Below are 23,317 nucleotides of genomic sequence, written 5' to 3' on the forward strand. Positions count from 1 at the left end.
TGAGAAGATTTGTTGTTTCCATATCCGTCCCTTTAGGGGTGCTAAGTGAACTGGCACAGGGTCAAATCTGACACTGCTCTTCCTGAACAGCGGCTTCTGGCTGTGAGGAATCTGGAGCGATGCTTCCATGGTTCCCAGAGGCCCACTATCTGCCAGAGCAGCGGCTGGCGACCACTCTCCATTTCCCCACTCCGCCTCCCCTGCACTTTGCACCGACGCCGTCTGTGACCTTGGAAGTGCTACCACAGCGACGGAAAATAAGCCAAACAAATACATTAGGACTGGCTGAGAGGGGGGGGGTGATGTAATCTGTAGCACAACAGCAGCTCAGTCGGAGTGGTGTCTGTGGCCCCCCACCCGATCCGTGGGCCGATGGATTCTTTTGATAGTTCAAAGAGAAGGGAAAGGACAGTTTATCAGTTAACATCCCGGGGTGTTTTGGATGGCTTTTGAAGGGTGATAGTGGCTGTTGTGGCAGTTCATTGGCTGGAGAGGTCAGCAGGCCACAGACTTTTCTAATTACAACGTGACCTGCCTGGGCAGACACATTCCTTCTGTCTGATTTCCCTTTTGCTTTTATACCTTCAACATTGCCCACACACCGGTGCAGTGTCTGCACCTAATATGGTGTTCTCTCTTGTTTCTGATCTGATTCAGTATTTCAAGGGTGACTTTTTATCCTGTAGGTGATTCTGTCGCCCATAGAGCGTAGAAAATGCTAGTTGTTCACTACCTAACTTTATATTAGTTTACTTATTAGTTTATTCATTTTATTAGTTTATTTTTTTCTAAGTGTGTGGTTTGTGGATTTCTCATTTGCTTCATCTCACTATGCAGACACTAACCCTTGCTGTCACAGTGTCTGACTTTCTGAAATGTCTGTGTGGGTGTCTGTGGAGACCTCTGCTCAGTCTTGGGCCTTGGGCCCCCTTCTCTCTCCTCTACCCTGCTTTGCTCTACTCTGCTCTGTTCTGCGCTTCTGAATGGCACACAGAGCTGCTTTTTTGTGATTGCGTCTGCAGATGAATGCCTTGCCATCCCTAGCTCAGGAGGGTTTGAGACTGAGTGAACTAATGACCTCGGCTCCTTTGTGCCTAGCCTCAAAGGAAGATGGGATAATGCTTAATGCAAGGAGGAGCAAACTGCCCGGTATGCTCCTTCTTCAAAATCACCTCTCCCTCATTTTAAAGATGGCATTTCAAGATCATTCTTCATTTGAAGACTGCACAGCCACTTGGATACATTCCAGCACTGCTGGTGAAGCTTACTGAAGCCTAAATAGAGTGGTTAGAGCAGGATATAAGTCAAGAGTGAAGAGCAGGCTTCAGGATTTGTAGAAGAGATCTGTTGAATATCAGAAGGGATAATTCACTTTGGACCTCACTTTACCCTATAATTAATCATTTAAAAAAAACAATCAACATATCATCAATCTATTAGCCCATTGTCGCTAATGGTAGAAAAATATATTTGCCCACTAAGGCTAACAAACGGTACAACTTTGATTGATTCTAAACTCACAAGGGTTCACCAATAACACAGATTTTCAATCATGGTACAAAGCTGCAAGATTCGCCCTGGCCCTTGTTTGCTTATGGGATTAGGCTCTGTGGAAGGGATCGGATGGACATCCTTTGTGCCACAACCTCGTCCATTTAACGTTACTGAAAAGGCCGTTAGCTGAGACTTCCAATTGTCCAGTGGTTAGTGATGTTCTCATGACCTCACCTGGCCCCAGAAGAAGCTCTGCCTAATGATCTGTGCTAATGGCAATCCAAATCTGTTGTTAAACCAGATCTCCATGGCAACCTAGGACTCCAAACGACACTGCACTGGGTTTTGTGCATGGAAATAAACTCCAGTCTGTCTCAGAGCTGCACAGACAGAAGTTACCAGTCCGAAAATGTGGACCTTTGGAAAAAGCTCCAATGTTGACGGGGAAAACAGAGAACATGGGGCGGGTGAAGAAATCAGGGCCAGCGCTCTTGTCCACTCCTCAGGGGGTTGCGTTGTGAATCCTGCACTTTGAGGCACCATGGCCCCAGAGCTCCGTTCAGTCATCAGATGGCTGATCATAGTATGGAAAAGTGCTCAGGCTCATCGATCATCCATCTGTCCTTTGCGTAGACTGTACCAGCCATCTCCACGACTAGTAGAGGACATTCATGTAATTAGCCCCATGTTAAACCCCATGTGAGCCATTTCATGGTTTTGGAAGCATTCACACATCAATAGCTCAATAGCTCTCCACGGAAACCATACAATTGCTCTTTTTATTCCAAACCACAAGGACTTGTCGTTGAGTTAAAAATTCATCATTAAGCACCTGCCCTGTGGATCAGACATACACTTGTTGGGAAGAAAATGTCCCCTTTTTGCTATCCAGATTGTGAGAGTTGAGAAACACTTCAATAAAGAGGGATCCTATCTAATGTCGAGCCTTTACTATAGTAGCCCTTAAATAGGCTTCTCTAGTCCTTATGTCTAGTACACAGTGGAATGTTTAGAGTGTGACAGCTTTGGCCAGGTTGGACAGTACCTCAATTGAAGAGCGTCAAAGCACACACAGCAGCTGACTCTACTGTCACCAATCAAAGGGCTCCGATTAGGATTAGCTGTGTGTGGATGGGAATGAATAGGAGGTGAGAGGGTTATTTTCCCCCTAGCGTGGGAGTGAATCAGCGTGCCCCACTTCTCTAGAGTCTGGGACTGAAGAGGCCTGCAGAGAGACATTCAGACTGGGAACCTCACACACAATGCTGCCAGTATGAATATCAATAACTCCCCAGCCAGCTCTGTCAGCAGTGGATCTGCCTTAATATATTCCAAAGCTTTGATGAAATAAGGGCACTGTTGGCAATTCAACTTGGCAACTCATTGCAATTAGATTTCTAATGACAGTCCAATACTAGCATTTGTGTTTTGCATGCTGTTCTCTTTTGTATACAGTATGGCAACTCAAAAGTATGTACACTTAAATGTTTCTGTTGCTTACATTATTGGCAACACTTTTTAAAAAATAAATCCATGGTCTTTGTCATGTAAGCTTTAGAGTTATATAACAAGGAAATTGCATATGTGTAGCTAATATTTCTCCTGACATTAAAATGGTTCCACATCTTAATTTTCAGGTTTTACCTGTTAAAACAGTTAGAGATCTCTTGCTGCATTTCAGTGGTGGAAATTCAGTAATGCTTTTCCTGCAGTTTGTTTAACTTTCAGAATACCGTGCTCAACAGCGACCTTGAGACTGATAAATGCTGTGCGCACATGTAACATTGTCTCACCATCAACTTATCTTTCTAAACCCAGTTGGGACTGTTAAGTCTTCAAGATACTGAGTGTGTGTGCAATCATACACTAGGACCATGTGTGTTTTTGAGATCAGTGTTTTTATAGCACACCTGTGCTTCTCCATGTAGACTACTCTTGGGTAGGGCAACGGGAAAGCAACTCATCAAGATTCACAGTTATATCTTCTCACACAGAGATGATGGTTTAATTAAAATCTGCTTCCCTCTGCTTCTGTGCTATCATCTGGCACATCATATCTTTCCCCTATCTGTCTCTTTGATGCCCTTCCTAATGCCTCCCTGTTAGGAAGCTTGAAATAAAATGTGGTAAAGATATCGTCTGGCTCAGATATTTTTCCCATATCCGCTTAAATTGGCCATTTATGAAGAGGAATGGGAAATGTCATGGTCCCTGCCCAGTGCTGCCCTCCTCCTCCACTCCTTTTCCCAAAGACACACACAAACCCCTCCCAGTCGGTCTCCCTTCCCCTGGGGCCAGTGGGGAAGACATTCCAGAGTTCGGGCCACTGCAGAGCTGAGCATCAGAGAGAAAGAGAGAGACAGAGACAGAGTGTGTGTTTTGGATCCAAACCATTCTGCAGTCTTTCCTTGCCTGCAGCAGCTTAGCTCTGCATTAAGCAGCTAATTTGTTCTCATTAGCCGGTGTGTATGAATTTGAGTTGAGGGTTTCAGAGCTTCAGGAACTGTTCCTGTTCCTGACAAGTTGAAACTAAAAAGACTGTCAGTGTTGGTTTCTCTCCTTGGGGGCCACCAGCACAGATGAGTATGCCTGTGAATCCAGCAAGGAAATTCTCTGGACACTTGTGGAGTTAATGGAATTTGATTATTGACAGAAAGAATTGATAGGGTAGAAAATATGCCCACAGGAGGGGTGTGGGCAATCTCTTAATGTCCTTAATAAACAAGAGAGTATAATGAATATAAAAAATGAGACCCTGCAAGAAAGAAAACATGCCACTGTGATTGCCTATTATTCTCTACATTCTTTAGTCTCAGCTAGAAATGAAGCTAGGTGGAGATAAATCCCCCTCTACTGCTCTTGTTGTTACACAAGTGATATTAAAATTATGAAGAATGCAGCCTATTGCTAGAGAGCTGGCATATTCACCTTTTTTGTTAACCGTATTATTTTGATTACTACCATCAGTCTGTCTTTTGCAGTCTTTGTCAATTTACCTTATATTTTGACTGTTTCTATGGCTACCACTGACTGACTAAAGTGGTCTGGAATTAGAATGGCCTTATGGGAAAAACACCGGTGCCTCCATCAGGAATCGCAGATTGGCTGTTTGGCTTTGCTTTAACAAGTCAATTTAGCCATACAGTATTTTGCGGATTTTGATCCAGACAGATTTTCAGCGTTCATATTGGATCTTATTGCTCTTTTATCATAGACAACTTGTACTGCAGACCCTCCCCCACTCTGTATTCCTTGTTGTCTGGCTCTCTCTCCACTCCCTGTGGGCTGCCTGTGTGTTAACCATGACAGCTTTTGTGAGACTGTCACCCTGGTCTCGGAAGTACACAGGGAATCCACATTGGCACTCAGTCTAGCGGGAGAATTTCCCCTTTGGTGGGTTGTCCTATGGTCATGTGGCTTTGTGTGTTGACTAAAAGAATCTGCATTAATTATAGCCTTTCTTCATTCTCTCTGTGGTTCATCAAATTAACTAGTGAGAAGCTAATAGAGCGTTTCTGTGTGTGTGTCTGTGTGTGTGTCTGTGTGTGTGTCTGTGTGTGCGTGCTCACACACAGACACACAATATGTGCACAGAGAGAAAAAGATGCTCTTGCATAGAAAATCTGCAGGATGGTAATATTACAATTGATATTGTTCAAACAATCCCAGAAAAAAAAGCCAGACTTTCCTAGTGTGACCAGCTGATGCCCACATGGTTTGGTACTATAATTCTTATCCTATGTGCCAAGTGGCAGGGTTTGAATACTAAGTGTCTTTTGGTCTGGCACATGTACCTTAAGGTTATATCATCTTTGTTGGAAAGCTCAAGCCTCTGATGGATGATAGAGCAAGTCTGCATCTCCTGGGGGGCCTTTGCACTCACACAGAATGACAGATCACATTCCTCTGCACAGGTTTAGTTGAGAGGTGGCCGACACCATCCAGAATTACACCCAGAAAGCCATTTTGAAGCATTCAGCTGTGTGACCATTACCTGACATGCTAGCAGGGAGAAAAATGTGACTCTTAAACCATGCATGAAAAAAGAAACAGGTTTAAATTCACTGTGGCTGACTTTTATTTGGTAAGGATGGACTTTTTGCCAAATAGCCTGAATAAAGGCCTACCATTCACTATATATTGCAATCAGAAAGAAAGAAAAGATAATGAAATGTAATCCCAAAATGTGCTTAATTTTTCTTTATACAATTTCTAACAATGAATGTACCCTCATCAATGTTAGCCTAGCCCAGGTTTTCAGTTTCCCTTTCATGTACTTTTAGTGCATAGTGAAATGATTCCATCTACTGTTTCCATCAATATTACTGTGAGGGAAACAGGACATGGGTTGGACTAAGCGCCTGAGTTTGACTCGAACTGAACTGCTCAAATAATTGATTTCTACTTTAATGTTTATTTTGCTAAATCAATGTCTTGGAATAATATTCAGCCTTTTTATGGGTAGGGCATGTCCTCGTGGGCTCTGGCCCTTCGCTTTGATGAGGAAGAAAGAGCATGGAAGGGACTATAATCATTTTTACATCATCTTGGGGCAGCGCTGTATAATTAGAAAGGGTTGATTTCCTTGACCACAGCAGGGGCTGAAATTGCAGGCCTTGCCCCAACCAGGAGTTTAGGAAAGACACTGAAATAGCGCTGGTGAGTTTCTGTCCTTGTGTCCCTCTGAGTTATATAGCGTGGGTCAAATGGCAGCGCAGTCACCGTGACACACTGCAGCCTGTTCAGCAGCACTTGGACGACCAGCTTTTATGTGGCGCCTCTTGTTTTCAGAACCATCAACCCTAATTACAACTTTGTCATAATCTCTTTAGCATGCAATATGGCTGAAACCTGTATCACCCATGACCTGCCACGGCCACAGCAAGTGAATGCTCCAAAGGCAGATTTTAAGATGTACGCAGCTGATGTAGCCTATAGTACTTTGTTTTACAATGTTAAGGATATGGTGACAATGAGTATATATTGGCATTGTTAAAAGGAACAGCACTCAGACTGCTAGATTAAAGGCTTGTGTGGGCTGGAATGCTCACCATTTTACAGGCACAAGGAGTGAAATACTCATTCGCATCTTGCATATCTTGAATATTCCCTGATAACCCCCACCCGCACACACACAAACACACACACACATTTCAATGGCGCTGTACCTCACAACAGAAGTATTGTGAGACAGAGGTGGTTAGGTTAATTGCCCTTTTAATAGTTTTAAGTTGTGCATGAATGGTGTTTTCTCTCGTTGCCCTTCCCCCTCATCTCTCTTATCCTGTCGTATAATACTCTGGTGCTATAGTGAAGTTTGGGCACCGAGAGTGACATGGTTAACTGCACACAGATACAGTCGCAAAGCGATGCAGCACACAGCTACAGTGTAAACTGGTCGCTAAAGCAATCAGGATGAATCTATTAAAACTGCTCTAACTTGACCCTGCATACCTTAGCCTGCTATATTCTTATATACACACATTATCATTAAAGGGGAAAATTGAACACAAACAGGCTGCGAGGAACTGAGTTTAGTCCACATCATGAATAAACTCAGTCTCAGAAAATGATTTCTATTCAAATCTACCCTACCAAGGGACATGTGAAATTGTGATACTCTATTGATTTCTAGTGAAAGGGTAACAGGGAGGTCAGAGTGCAGGGTCAGCTACAGAGCATTGCCCCTGGTAGGGATTCAGTGCTCAAGGACACTTCAGCTGGGTGAATACTTGGGGTGCATTCCATTTGGTAACGATTTCTCCTCGTCTCCTCGCCTCGCATCTCTTCCTCGACTCCTCAAGGTCATGGAGGAAACAAGGAGAAGATGCGAGGAGGCGAGTGAACCTGGCTTGTCAATTGGAACGTCCTCACATGCGCCATATTGAACTGACGTGTGAAGCGTTGCGTTGAGGCTCCTCCCGCGCAGCATGACAGCTGTCTAAATTATTCTAAGGCTCATGTTTTATCCACATAAAAACATTTAACAAAGTTCAGATTAATGTTTAATTCATCTAAATTATGCCAGCCTCTAATGAGCCTTGTCTACCTCATGAAGGTAGAACACAAAAATCCTAATGCCTAAAAAGCGTCCCGTTTCCTGATTTGTGTTTTTATTCAGTTTTTTTTTTGCCTGTTTCTGTTTGCTGTATGCTACATTTTAATTTTGTGGGCAGCAGCATCTGATGGCCCCAGTTGCTCATCAGGGGGACAGGGATCGGGGCTGGATGGGGAGCGCACAGCGGCTGCTGGTCCTCCACACATGAGTCTATTAAAGCGGGAGGGAGCGCGGATGGCCTCCCGCCGGTAGTCTCATGCATGAGGGAGAACCAGGGCCAGCTGCAGCCGTTTGCTCCCCATCCTCAGCCCCAGTGCCCGGCGCTGGTGACTTATAGGCTATGTCTATGTCCTAATGAACAGATTTCATTCAGGCTTATTAGATCATGGAATGTCATTCATATTAATGATAAATCCTATAAAATATCTCCATATAACATTCACGTTACTGCCCCCCACTCACCCTCTATGCGCTGGAGGATCAGCTGGCGCGTCTCCTCTGTCCCTATAATCACATTCAAGCCTTAAGATCATTTACTGATGCCTATTTGGGAAAAGTTTGACATCCTACAACTACAACAGATCTGTCAGTATATGAACATTTAACGTATAACCCTTCCTTAACAAATGTTCGGCTAACATTTAAAACCGATGCTATTTCTGTTTGAAGAATACAAGTTGGGGCTACTTACACCTGTGGATTTTTTTCTGCCAATGTCCGCACGTTTTCTGATGGTATGGAGGTGGGCTTATATCCGCACGTGCCAATGGTTAATTGACTTCACTCATTATTTCCGCATCGAGGACATCCTCCGACCATGCCTTATTGGAGGACTGAGGCGAGGAGACTTGAAGGATCCTTCATGCATCTTTTAACCAATTGGAACATCCTTAATGATGGCGGCTCATTTTTGGATGCCAGGTCAGCGAGGAGACGAGGATGCGAGGACGGAGGAGAGGATGCATTTTGGCCAAATGGAATGCACCCTTGGTGTCACGGGGGCAGTCTCCCTACACACTACACCACCCTGCCACCCACATGCCACCCTGCTGCCCTCAAATCGGCTGGTGTAAACTGATTGGTTGAGATGAGTCCTTGAGTATCTTTGGCTTAACTGGGGCCCCTCATATGTCCTTGGAACAGCCCACTATATAGGCTGTGGTGCTCTCTTGTGACTTTTGAAAGAGGCTACTTCTCAACAGTGGTGGCAACTTACTTTGTAACTGTAAGATACATAAATTGCGCAAGCAGAGATGGTGGAGTGGTTAAGTCTGCTGACACAGTAGCAGGCTGGCCAAGGACCGAATCCTGCCAGAGCTTTATGTGCTGTGTCTCCCCTACTCTGTCACCTTGCCTGCCCTCCGACTATCTGAATGAATGAAAATACTAAAAGGTGAGCAGACTGCCCACTCTCAATTTTTTAAGAAAATAAAGGTTACAGTAATTACATTACAAGTAACACAGTTGTGGTAAATGTGGATAGGATTGTTACAACTGCACTTTCAAGTAACAAATTTACTTTCAGAATCCTATTCCAAATTCAGTGATTCTTTTTTTTTTAAAGCTTAGCCAGACTTGCTGTAATCCATCTTGTATTGGCCTAAATCAAAGAAAGGTGGCAGCTGTGATCTCACCCTGGTTAACTGTTTCCTTGTGGAACCACACATTACCTTGAATTAATGGAGGGAAAAGAGAAAGCATTTAAATGAAATATGTCCTTTACATTGCTACATTGATCAATGACAATTCTTCTGCAGGTCATTTGAACATGTTTGGGACAGTAACTAACAGTCACAAAATAAGCAACATAACTCAATACTCCAAAGAACATAATCGCATAATAATGCATTTATTTAATGGTAATATAAAAGGTAATATTAAAAGGCCTAACATGGAATACATTACTTTTTGGAAGTACTATATATTACATTTCCATACACCTTTCTCATTAGCTGACTTTGGACTGAATCTGCTTTGGTGGTTGTTAAAGTCTTTTGGGTGAAATATAAATTTGTGCAGCCACCATTTCTCAAGTGCAAGTTCCTGGATGCCATCCATAATATAACACAGAATATGACTTTTGTGAAGCTGATGAATATGGATGCTTGGTCCCACTCAGGTCAGGGTGACGGCAGGTCCTGGCCTTGGCTGAGTGATTAGTGGATCACTTCACAACTTTTTCAAAGTGTCTGTCTGAGGGTGTGCAGAGGTGTCATTGCAACCTTGCCACTTCCTGTCTCTGACATTCTTCTTTGTTTAGGAGCCCTTTAAAACACAGGACAGCTTTGTGTCCCCCGTGACGAGGCAGAGGCAGGGAGAAAATGGCTCTCTGTTTCTGATTAGCCCAGCAGCCAACAGCACTCATTTCCCTGAAGAGAGAAGCAGAACGCTAATAGTAGCTTGCCTCTTGCACTTCTGTCTTCTGTGATTGGTTCAAACCTCTGGCTGCAGACAGGCGTCATTGCTAATCTGCTGAAGTCTCCCCAACAAGAGACCCAATGAGCATGGTCCTGAAAACAGAACCAAAGCTAATTGTCATTACTGTGGTTCACCACATCTGCGATTATGATCTAGCTGGGTCTGCTGACGCATGAGCTGTATTATTACAGGTTGATAATTCATACATTTTAATTTGTGGTCATGATGAGTGGGCAACTTTGATGCCACAGAATAGATTAGAATAGATCATCGCTGGAATGGACTTTCCATGCAGGATTGGGTCTCAGTAATGCAGGACCTAAGTTTTTTCCATCTAGGGCTTGGACGGACGGAGCGAACTAGTAGCTAGGTAAAGTCATTTGCAGGTCTCGAGCCAGGTCAGCTGGAGAGCCCGAGGGAACCATTTCTAGCAGGAAAAAGCCTCAGAATGTGAAACGCAGGAATTCCCTTCGATAAGAGAGACAGAGGGCATGTAGGGAATATCTAGGCCTAGGCTTAAATTTGATAGCAGAGAAAGTGAAATAATACCCCCAAAGTACAGATAATTTAAGAGTATAGGGCATGGGAGCAACATAGGAGAAATTCGTTGGTTTAAATGTCACACTGGATTCTATTCCACACCAACGCGACCAGCTTAACAGGTTCTTCTGTTTTGAATTCTTTGAGGTTGCTATAGAGTTGCACTAGGGAGTTTTCCATGAGAAACGGAGAGCTATGTTTACCCTTATTTTCATATAGATTGGAGGCAGCATGAAAACATGGAGGTCTCATACTCACCAAACCTATCATCAGGGCTTATGTTTTAGAGGTTAGTCCACAGGATACTGAAACGCTGTTAGCACCTATGATGACTTATCGGCCCATTGTACTCACAGGAGATGTGAGAGGGCGCCTTCCCACAGGTTAGGTTATCTTCTTTAAGCCATACCCTTGTGAGCTCAATGCTTTGCTGGCACATTAGAAACTGTTATGAACCAGGCTGTGGCATAGATAAAGCCATTTTTTTGCCCTTGTCATCTCCAGCTGCTCCACCCTGCACTGTTGAATAAAACATATTGGGCCTAGTTCAGAATTGTTTGGCCACTCTTAAGTACTGAATGGTGAATGTCAGTGTGGGAACTAGCCACAGTGACTGGTAGATTACTAATTTCGACGAGCTACTCGCATTTTTTAACAGCCACTTTGTAAAATCAATGTTAAAGGCAATATAGTAATATGGTAATATGATGATGAAAATCATGCGAAATTTGTGCATCTTGCCTTGCTCGTCACATTGGCATTGAAATATTGCCTTTTTTTCTTTGGCCCCTATGTCTCTTCCTTCGCCCGCTGCAATGCACCACCTCTCTTATTATCTTGTCTGCTGGCTTCTTAACTCCAAAAATATGTCACCACGTTCTGTCACCACGTTCTGCTTCCAGTTTGATAGTGTTACTTAGTCTCAGGTTAGGCAAGCTAAACTGATGTAGTGGGCAGTGAGGCTGCCCTATTTAATGTTTTCTCTGGCAACAGGATTTAAAAGGATTTGTTTTGAAACTATGTTTGTAAATACGACGGGCATGGGAAGAAAAAAAGGTTTGCACTAACTTTGTTCACCTGCCACAATGATTGGTGGAGTTAACAAATTTACCAGTCACTGCTCAAAATCACCCGCATTTGGTGGGTGGCAGGTGTACATTTCCCACCATGGTGAGTGTACTCAATTTGATAACACAGATAATTGTCCTCAAGGAAATAAAAATACTTGGGTCATTCGTGCTGAATGGGTTTGCCCAGTTTGGATAATAAGCCTCCTCAGCATGGAGCAACCAGCCAGCATGCTCAATGAGTCACACGTTATCTCAACTCACTGGTCAATGACACTGCCTTATTTACCCCGCTAACTGGATGTCCTTCCTCATGTGCCCCTATGGCATGAGAGAAAATCACTGGCCCATGACCTTAGGTTTAAATACACACCATGTGGACAGATGTCCTCATGGGTCTGTCGAGGTCTCTCTACCTTGTTTTTTCCACCTCTCCCAGTAATCCTTGTTTGTGGATGGATCTGGGTATGAAAATACTTACCTCTTAGCATTCTGTAGCAATCTTAGAATCAAATTTTGATTTCATGGGCAGAAGCAGCTCTCTCTCAAGCTTGAATGGCCTCAAGTTGTTGCTGCAATTCATTCGCACTAACTTGCATCTCGAGTCCAAGCGCGACCAATGTACTACCTTGAAGGAAATCTTGATAGCATACCATGCAGCAAGAAGTGGGTGGTCCAAAACTGGTTCTGACAAGATGTTTTCCTCTGTGAGTATACACAGTAAAAAATACACTCAGAAATACAATGTTTGTTGTTAGTGTATCCCAGAAACGGACCACTCTATGCTGAAGTTAGGGGTGCAATGGATCACAAAACTCACGGTTCGGATCGTATCACGGTTTTGAGTCATGGATCGGATCAATTTTTCGGATCAGCAAAAAAAAAAAAAAGGGTTAGGATTAAATGCACTTTAAAACTAAGTAGGTAGCAGCACAAAGCAACAAGCACTTTAAAACGAATGTAGCACTTTAGGACTTTATCATATTATGTATGTTTGAATGTATAAATGTGATAACTGTTTTTGCTGTTCTTATTTTATATATTTTATTTACTTATGTGTGTTTTTGTGTCTGTTCTTAAGAGCTGCACTGAGGCAAATTCCTATCAACTGTGTTGACATGGCAATAAAGTATCGAATGGAATTAATTTAAAAATGTGCTACTTTGGCTCTGATGCAGCCGCCTCTCTCTATCTGTAGTCACCACTCTGTAGGTTCGCTGAATGTCCCGCCCACAGCACTATCTGATTGGTTACACATCACGAGTAATAGCCTATCAACACTGAAGGCTATGCCAGAGACAGGCAAAGAGACTGGAGCTTCTCCGAGCGGAGCTGTGTGTCGAAGAGAAGGCAGCATATTGCTGAAGTTGAAATAAACATCACAATCTTGTGATCTATTTCAATGATGACAAGCATGCCCAGTTTCCCAGTTACACCACTGAAAATGCCCGAAGTCATAGCCGATGGGATTGCACTCAATGGAGGCGAAAGCGGCGGCCTTTAAATCAGTCGCTCTTCATTTTTTTTCTTCCCTAACGCAATCATTGTGCTTCAGAGTAAAACACAGCATGCATCTGTCTTGTCTGTATCTTTTCACTGCAACTCTGCATCAAGATTTAGGGAATTATTATATACTTTAAACAGTAACAGCGATAGTAAAACTGTATTTCACACTATGATGGTTAAACTTTGCAATTAATCCGCGGTTCACATGCGTACCGAACCGTGGGGGGGGATCCGTACAGATCACGGATCAACTACGGTCCGTTACACCACTAGCTGAAGTCCACCATTATCCTTATAAGTGAAGTCTATCAATAGTCCTTTTTAAGCGAGCACTATAAGTGGCTCGCTTAAAACAATAAGCCACATAGTCATTTGTGTTTACCCAACAGACATTCTCAATGAATATTCTTAGAATATTTTTAAGAATATTATTTTTAAGTGTCATATTTTATTTTTTTGTATCAAAATTAACCAGCATTCATTATTTATTCAGTATTTCAGAGAAATGGAATAGCATCGCACTCAACCCCCCTCCTTCATTTTATAGCTCTCTGCCTTTCTGTGTCTTTCTCATCTTTCTCTCTAGTTACCCATACACACTGTCACTGTCTCTCTGTGTATATACACTCTCACGAGGTTTCTCTCTCTCTGATTAACACCGACACAGACAGCTCTATAGTAAACAGAAAATTGTAATACAGACTTAACTTGTCACGGGTTAAACGATTTAGCAAAACAAACCAGCATCCCCTTTCATCAAATATGCTTGATAACGCAATACTCTATTCAGCACATTATAAAAACAAAACTGACCTTCTCGGACCGGTCTGCCTTGAAAGCCTACAGATTACTTTGCATTGCTGGTATATGGGGTTGTAAGCAAGCAGTTTTTGGATAACGTCACTAGCTAGCTGTGGACTGTTGAAAAATGAATGCTTCTAAGCTATTTTTTTCATCCAAAAAAGTAGCCAGCTGATTGAAGTTAGTACACAGCTAAATAGCCAGCAACGTCCGTAACAATCTCCTCTTTCTCCTCAGCAGGTGATGTCCACAGCCACAGCGCCCAAAGAAGAGGCCTGCCTGAAGGAATGCCTCAGTCCCAGGAGCCTGGCAGTGCTCACCCTTATGTGCAGGATGATGTGTTCAGGCTGAGCCTGGCCAAGGGGGTGTCCATGTCCCTGCCCTCCTCACCTCTGTTGCCACGACAGTCCTACATGATGCCCTTACGTCCTAGCAAGAGATCACCAGGTACTAGTTTACCCTGAACCACAAACCTTCCATACCATACCTTACTGTAGCTCACCTTACTCACCGCAACTTTAAATTGTTTTCCCTAACTACCTTGGTGCACGGTTTCTCCAGACCAAAAAAGGTGGTACAAAAGCGTAATGTAGTGTACACCTGTCTGACAGCTAGTTACACTGCTGTCAAACATTATGAACTTTGATTTAATGCATTGAATAGGTATTGAAATAACATGGCTTATATCTTGTACAGGAGTTAGTCAGGAGCTCAGTTCAAATTTAACCATCATTCAGTCCTATTAATGATAGCCTAATCCTAAATCATTTTTACAATGTTGTGATAAAATTGATAAATTTGGTGAAGGCTGATGAGATTTATTTACAGATTTGCAGATTGTGGCATTTCTTCTAGTTTTTATGTATTTTATGATGGCTCCCAATCCAAAATCTACATTAGGCCAAATGGCCAGGTTGGTCTTCAGTTTCCATTTTGGTGAAAAATGCTGCCCAACAACACTCTAAACCATGGCAGATGCTCAACAAACCTTGGTCAGATCAAAGGCAAAAAGAGCCTGAACTCTTAGATTTGTTTTTGTTTTTTTACACTAGAAGTCAAGGGATTGTTTTTCTGAGATCAGGCATGTATAAACCTAATCTCAGAAGAACAGTTGTTTGCAAAAGACCTTCTAGCCAATGCTCAACAGCTACTGTAGAAACTGTATTACTGTATAGACTGCAGAATCTCTTGTGTGTGCGAGGAGCGATTGTGTCTGTTGCTGTAAATTGTACTTGGAGGTGAGAGGTGGGAGTAACTGAGGGAGACAAGAATTGGAGTGTAATTTATAGATTAGGCAGAATGCTAAAACTTTACTAGAATGATAGAATAACTGCAGTTTTGTATCTTTCCTCCTCCTGTTTCAGTGACAATACTGCTGTGATCTACAAACAAGCATAACTTAACTAACTTAATTTGTTTGTATAATTTGTCAAAAGCGAGGAGGAATATCAAAAACGTCTATGCATTAGAAAGTCTATTTTGTCATGTCATGTTCTAGCTGTAACCTTAGCTCTACCCCCCCCCCCCCTTACACACACACACACACTCACACACACCCTTACTTTACCCTGCCCCTTCTCATCCTTCTTCAAACTACATTTGAGCTTTTCTATATGACACCAGTGTTTGCTGTACAGCATGAGATCCCAAGGCTCATCCTTGTATTGTCATTGCGCAACATACTCTTCACTTTATAGTCTCAGAACTAAACTTTTCTATTGTAGACAACCAGGACAAGCTTAGTGTGCTGCAAGCGTTTGTGTTTTTCCTTCACTTTGCACACTATTTCAATCACATACTGGGAACTATAGCTGTCTCTGTGGACTTCCTGTAAAAGTGAAGTTTCCTGTCTACCTTCAGGTGCTATTGTGTCAGTGTTGAACATCTGACGGCGTTCCAGATTTGACAATCCCTCTCAGCCTCAAAGCACTACCGCTGTAGCTTTTAGCTTGGCAATCTCTGAAACATGTCAAACTACTCTGAGTAGATGTTACCCTTAGAAATAAGAAAAAACAGGTAGATGAAAGAGAGGGATAGATTAATAATGAGGATAGCTGGACCATTCTGGTTCCCGGCAGTTAGAGTGTACATGGAAGCTCAGTGTGCTTACAGAGAATTGTTTTTGTCACTCCATCCTTCTGTTTGATCAGCTTCTGTCAAAATGGTGGTCCCTACAACTGCGCCGTATGTTTACACTTTATTGGCTCTTAATGGGCGTGTGTTTATGCTGTATCTAATTGTTAGTCCTCCCTGGTTGCTTCTCTCCACCATGTGAGAGCACGCTTGTCAGCAGCTGTGTGGTGCGCAGTCTTCAAAGCAGAGGACACAGTTGTATCTCTGGATTTATTTCAACCTGACTCTTTGTATTCTAGAGACTTAGCAAAGAGGAGAGAAATCCTTTAAGTGGTCACTCTGGCCCCTCTCACATCTGGGACTCATCTGTGGGCTATCTAGCCTTTGTTTAGAGTGGCTAAGGCTTTGATCTGTTCTTTAGTGTAAGATGTGTTGATGGGTAGGGTTAGGTCTACACACAGCAAGACATCTGGTAAAACTTGATGCATATGCCTACTACTACGTTCACTTCTCTGTTTAGAAATTGTCATTTGGTTGCAGAAATGCAGCTTTGAGATTTTGGTTCTTGTTCTTTTTTTGGGGGGGGGGGGGGGGGGTTCAACTTGAATCCACTGTATTTTAGTCTGTTCTGAATGCGCTTTCTAATGGGGAGGACCCTATTCTAATTTCAGCTACAGATTAGCATGGGAACATTTCCCCTCTGATCCACACTGTTTTCATTTGGGAGATTGTGGTTGCTTCAGCCTTTTTTCCTCTCAAACCTCATTTGCTATGCACTTTTCTCCAAATCCCTCCACATTGCTCTCAAATCTAACGTTGGACTTACAGGCCTGAAAGTGTAAAGCAGCATATGTTATGCAAATGTTCATTTGAAAACTGGTGTATGATTGCAAATATGCTTAGTCTGTAGTTTATAGGGCTAAAATGAAAGACAAGTAAATGTAAAGAAAAGTTACAGTATTTTTTAAGTAATGGAAATTAGACAAGCAAAGGAAAGTGCGATCCATATCTTAATGCCATGTGAGCATGGTCCCATTTGCTCAACTCCTGCTCAAGTTAAAACACCTTTATCCACCCTCCTTAGGCGATATTGGCATTTGCCATGACTGTTTTAAACCCATCAAAGAGAGCACTGATGAAATGCACATTTACAATGACAGAGAGGAAGGGAGGGACAGAGAGAGTGAGATGAAGAGGGAGGGGGCTGGGTTTGTGAAGGTGAAAAGGGCCCCGGAGATAGAAGGAACACTCATTAAAGTCACATTCCCACGTGGGATGCTCTGAGGCATGGAAGAGGAGAAAAATGGACTGACAAGATAGGATGTTAGGGAGGACAGCAAGTGAGGTAGGGTTGGGGGATGGTGTGTAGACTCTCCTCCACTGTCCTCACAGGTAACTGTGAAAACCCATAGGGAGCGAGTTCACACCTCCAGTTAATAAACACATACTGCAGGAAATGTCTCAGCTCTGCGATGAAAACAACATGGACCATAATGCTGCATTTTCTCTTGCTCAACCTTGCTAAACCATAGAAGTGACAAAGTGTCATACTCAATTTAAAACTCATCTATGTGGGTGTGAGTGTGTTTTTAGCTTCCAGTCCAGGATAGGATATATTTGAGACAACCCAGTGACTCCCTGGTGTTCTGTCAGAAAGGAACAGAGATGTAAGTGAGATTAGACTGTTATGATTCTTTGTGGCAGTTTAAGAGGAAAGCTAGAGTTCCTGTGACTCTATTTAAGAGAGACATGGAGGAACGCTTTGGGTGGTCAACTAGTCCTGTCAACAGTCTTTGGTTATCTACCCAAGTCATATTGCCCTCATCCATCCATCCATCCATCCATCCATCCATCCATTCATTCATCCATCTATCCATTTACCCTCTCCCCCATCCATCCATCACTGATGTCTTTGAGAGGAAGTGGTTTCACAGATTGAGTACGCATTTTGTGGCTTGGCTTCATTTCCTGACAGATTGGATAATCTACAGCGTTGTGGAAGGCCCCAACTTAATGGTTGTTCTTTTTTATGAAAACTTCACAGGGGACAACAGAGAAACATTGAGTTAATTAGGAGTGTGACGGATGCCTGAGCCACATAGGCCTGGTGCCGTTGGCTGTCGCAACTTTGATCAGCTAAGCCCAGAGCTTAACCATGAAACACGGCACCCAGACATGTGTTGAACAGGACCCAGGCTTTACAGTCTTAACAGTTTACAGGTCCACAAAGGGCCCCGTAGAGGGGCATTTACTACAGGAATGCTGTCTATATGGCCCCAGATAACATGCTCCATCCCAGTACAGGTGAAAGATCAGCTCTCTCCAAAAACATGTGCCTCAACCTTAAGTGGGTAAAACATTGAACCAGACAGTAGATGAGGTTTTAAGTAATTTTTCTGCACATTTAGGACTGATACTTTTGCTCCTCCCTCTGCTCCACCACTGTGACAGTCTCCTGGGTATATCCACAGTGACCTCCTCTGGTCATGGTGGGTCACTGTGCCACCAGTCGGAATAATAGCATCTGTTGTCCTCAAGGTCACACTGCTTAACTGTGGGTTGCATCTGTGCAACGATGACTCTCTTGAGGCTGCTGGTGAATGAGCTATGTTCAGATAGCCCACTTCTCCTTAACCATACTCATATTTACAGTTACTCTGCCTCGCTGAAATATGAGCCCTGTAGCAGCATTGGCTTGGCTTCACTGGAATGCTCTATTAGTGACGGTGAATTTCCACTAAGAGGATGGAGAGGGGTGGATACACAGTTGATACATCTGCCACCTCCTCTGAAGTATTTAGGTGTATGACCATTCGGAAGTCACGTGAGCAACAATTAGCCCCATGCTTTGCGTCCCTGTCAGCCTTCAAGGGAACATAAAACAGCAGTTCATATCATATTTATTGCTATCATGGGCAGCTTATCATTTTAATTGGTATATATGCAATGAGGCATAGGGAGAGTGGGTCTCTGGTATGCTGTTTCACATGGAAGTCATTTTAACTTTTATGCTTTGATGGGGGGTTGGAGGGCTTCAGCTCTCTATGGTTCAAAGGCTGTTTTATTTATCTACCAGCCAAGCAGATGTGCAGATTTGTGAAAGAGAGCACAGTTTACTACTCTGATGTGATATCTCTATAAGAGGATTTGAAAATGCCCCAAAAACTTCCTCTGGGTATCCAGGCATGGAGGTGACCCTGCTGATAAATGCTATTGGATTGGGGAAAAATCCTGCTGTGATAAAACACTGTTTGGATACTTTCACTTAGTAGGCAATTCTCAAGCTGAAGGAAATTCTCTGCAACCCCCAACACCCTCAAAACTCTTAGCCAGATCCAGCTGTGTTCAGAAGCCGATCAGGTGACGACTTTCACTGACAGTGGGCTGATACCATGATCTCCTTGTTGTTATCTCCTCCTTATCTCTACTTTGTGCCTGGAGGTCCACTGTTCACTCAGAGTTCCTTGAGTGGCGTCCATGTGTCATGGTGAGCTGTTTGAGCCACTGGTTCCTCCATTATCAGACACAATGAAGGGTCGCCACTTAAATGTCAGGCTAGCCGAGTCTCCCCATAAACACCAACAGCAGCAAAACTGTCCAGTTGAAGAAGGAGTCAGGAGGAAGATAGAGATGGAGACTATCCATTTTTGTTGCACAATAAATAGCCCTTTGATTATTTGCCATGTCCATTTGATAGCTAAATACAGTTTGAAAAAGGATCCAGTAGCTCCTGTTGTTGTTGTTACTGACCCATTTCCCATCTTGATACGTCAAGGTAAAACATCACAATCGGCAATAATTGGATTTTTAATACAACAGACTGAGTCCATGTATAGCAAATATTGGCATACTTTTCTTGGAGAAAAGGATTATGATAGCTTAGCAGGATATTGCCACAACAGACAGCGTAAAAAACTCAAAACAGTCAACCTGGAACTTTGGGAAAGTCATGTCACAGCTGATGGCTTTTGATAAAGCACTAACGATTTCACCATGGCGACGTGTGTTTTTCACTATGCTTGATAATTAAAGAGCAGTCATTAACAGAATGCAATTTCCAAGGACAGTTTCTGCTTGAACTGAAAGCAGCTCTATCTGACAGAGAATTCTATCATGGGATTGAGTATGATAGCAATCTTTTCATCACCCTGTAACTTTCATTTCCATATTCATTTTCAACTAATGCCTTTCTCCCCGGCAATAATATTACCTTTGATATGTCCCTGCAAATCATTTTTTTGTCTCCCTTCCAAATCGGTGGCTCCGGAATTTAAAAGAAGTCACATTAACTATATAATATCTTCCATGTTCCCTCTGACAAGTCATACGATACGCAAGGATGTTCCCGTTGAGTAGCATTCTACATCTTCCTGTACGCCGCCAGATGAATCTACAAATTATTTTACAGTTCTGTCAAGAGGATAGGATCTCTCTTCAAAGCCAGTTTCAGCTCCTTTGAGGTAAGCTCTCCTGAAGTCACCTCTGGGGTATTAGCAGTAACCACACAGCCCTGGGGGGATATTGATGCCTTTCTGGGAGCTGAGCTATAAAAGACCTTGTGATGCAGCAGAGTACCCTTTGAAAGGCACTCTGATGGGCACCCAGTGAAAAGTTCTGTCCAGTTCTCCTCTTCACTGCACTTCACTACACTCCTGCTTTGGCTCCTTATCACATGCAATCCCCTTTTTCATCCCCAGTGAAATCCTAACTCACCTGCTGCCTCAGAGACCAACACTTACTAAAACTGTCATTGATTCTTAACTCTTCAGTGCTTCAGTAGGCTCAAAATGCTCCTATACCATAGTGCCTTATGTTAAGATGTTTGAGTTTGGGGTTATCTTTAGAAAATGCATGACCATACTCTCAGTGGAGACAATGCATAATTCATGCCCGCTCGTAAAACAGCATGTGTGAGACTAGACATGACTGTTAAGCATGTAGTGTTGAAAGGATTACCAATCTCTCACAGTGGTAGAGTTCAGAAATTGCATTACCAAAAAGGATAATAGCCACATGTCAGGCTTCAAATAGGGAATGAATTATAAATTAGCATTCATATTGTAAAGTTCACACCGCGCCATGCCTATGCATTTAATAATAATGTCTTATAAGTAAAACAATGTCTGAACTATTTTAGAACCATAATAAATAAAAGATTATTATGTTATCGACTGGGTATAGCTCATAACAACAAGACAAAGTATATCTCACGCTCTCCATGAGATGTTCAATAAATAACACTTGTAACTGAGTTTGTCATGTTGTACTCAGAATACCAATTTCAACTGTGTTTTTTTGCCTGAATATATTAAATTTCACTTTTGAGATGCAGAATGACATTTGGGAACATAAAGAAGAGTACTGTCAGAGTTTTTTCACTCCCATTGCTGCAAAGAGAGGACACACTGTCTCATTGAAAAGTTGAAATGTGAAGAAGTCAGAGTCCATCTTGAAGAATGCTGAGAAAACTCCTTGATCACTTCCCAAGCATGAACAGTGCTCCCATTTTTCAGGCTGTGACTGACATCGACTGGACATCATAAGTGTTTGTCATAGGTATTAGACCATTTGGGGGGGGTGTGTGTGTGTGTGTGTGTGTGTGTGTGCATGCTGATTGATAGCTAACTGGTCATGGCCTACTCTCACTCACTCAGCAGTCACATCTTGCTTGGCTGCTTCACCCCAGAGATCTTCCTCTCTCTCTGTGTTTTTTTTTTTTTTAGGGTTCTCTATTTCCATCACTCTCATGTCACAGTCTCACCACCAAGCCTGGTGTAACCGATCCCCACTGCTACCCTCCCCTTCCTTACCTTTCCTCACATACATTTTATGTTTACAAGTAACTGATATTCTTATTCAGAGCAATTTGCAGTGAGAGAGCAGGGTTCAGTGTCTTGCTCATGGACACATGGCTATTGATAGATGCACATTGACTCTTGGGGGATCAATCCTGTGAACTTTTGCGTGTTGGACGGTCTCTCTAACCTCTACACCACCCTTTTACCCCATATCTTTCTTTTTTAGTTTCCCTCGTCCTCGCGCCTTACCAGTCTCTCTCTCTATCCTTTACTTCCTTTCTCTCTCAGTTAATATTTTGGTAGATAATCCATGTGTTCCAGCTGCAGCTATTGATCATGAGTGTGCCCCTTCAGTACTGGATATTAGTCAGTCTATTTTGTCACTAACACAAACTTACCCAATACTTGGACTTTGGTGACTTGATGGTTCTCAATTCAGAGCAATACAAGTAGATTAGTGGAATAATAGAAACATTTTAGTTGTATATCACAGGAATACAGCATGTCCTGCTGCCTATCTTGTTGTTATACATTTTTGTAACAAGCACTTTAAGTTCCCTCAACCATGAGAGGCCTGCTGAATGAATAGGAACCTGTTTTATTTATGTGCTGTTTTCGATGCCATGGCTTTCAGTATTGCTAACCACCAAAACCAATTCTCCACCACCTCTTTCTCTTTCTCTTAAGCTCAAAATAATTTTGAATCAGTCTGCTAGATTTTCCTTGCTTTGATGAGTTCATGGCTGCTTTTTGGAGGACATCACGCTGAGATAATACTTATTTGTCCTCTCTGCGTGGGGTATGTGCACAACGCTGAGACCTCATGCATTTTAATTTGTTGTGATTGGCTCTGAGAGTAAATGTGATTTCTCTCCTGCAGATGTGACTAAGTTGATAGTTGGGGGACATTACCATTCATTCTAGAATGTCAATCACATTCATACTTCTTCCCTTCTCATTTTCCTTCAGGATTTTTGGTTAAAAATTATAAAGCAGAGTATAGCCCATGATGAACTTGCTACTCATGGAGTGGATTTACATTCTGGATTTTGCAGCCAGAGTTTGTAAGAAAATGAAGAGTCTCCACTCCCCTCTCTTTGTCCTTCAAGTGCGTCACACACCCTTGACACCCCCTGCTCTGCAGGCCTATTCATGCTTATTAAAGATTGCAATTGCTCATTCGGCAGGTCTTAAGTGCAGAAGGGAAGAGCGGTAATGGTACTCTCAGAGAGCATGCAACCATTGATAAAGGCTTCAGGGTAAACATGAAAGCCTGTTAAAATGGGAGATGAGCTTTTGGATGGAAAAGAAACTCCTCTGTGCTTTGTCTTTCAGATCCTGATGCTCAGACTTCAGAATAATGCTAAAGGATCTAGTGACTACATTATCAGCCCTTAGCACTGGCCTAAAATTACCCCTTATAGCCAGGCACAGTTTGTTATTGCATGTGTAGATCCTGTGTGAATTCCTCTTAGCACTTTGTATAAACTGAATCTGAACTCAAGCATATGGTTTAGATTACTCAAACTATGCCCCCTGTTGTTTTTAGATGAAATACAGTC

The 23,317-nt window shown here is 42.7% G+C and overlaps 1 protein-coding gene across 1 annotated transcript in view; it reads left to right on the top strand.

The window, feature by feature from the left end:
- Window positions 1-23,317, top strand: part of tanc1b (tetratricopeptide repeat, ankyrin repeat and coiled-coil containing 1b) — a 115,162-nt gene that overhangs the window by 23,903 nt on the left and 67,942 nt on the right. The window contains exon 3 of the mRNA XM_071523016.1: window positions 14,122-14,331. Coding sequence (XP_071379117.1) covers window positions 14,122-14,331 — 210 coding nt within the window. The remainder of the gene's footprint in view (window positions 1-14,121; window positions 14,332-23,317) is intronic.

This window comes from Centroberyx affinis, unplaced genomic scaffold, assembly GCF_046629955.1.
Source record: "Centroberyx affinis isolate AG114_WGS23_722 - 3 ecotype Tasmania unplaced genomic scaffold, CSIRO-AGI_Caff_v1 ptg001058l_1, whole genome shotgun sequence".
NCBI lineage: Eukaryota > Metazoa > Chordata > Actinopteri > Beryciformes > Berycidae > Centroberyx > Centroberyx affinis.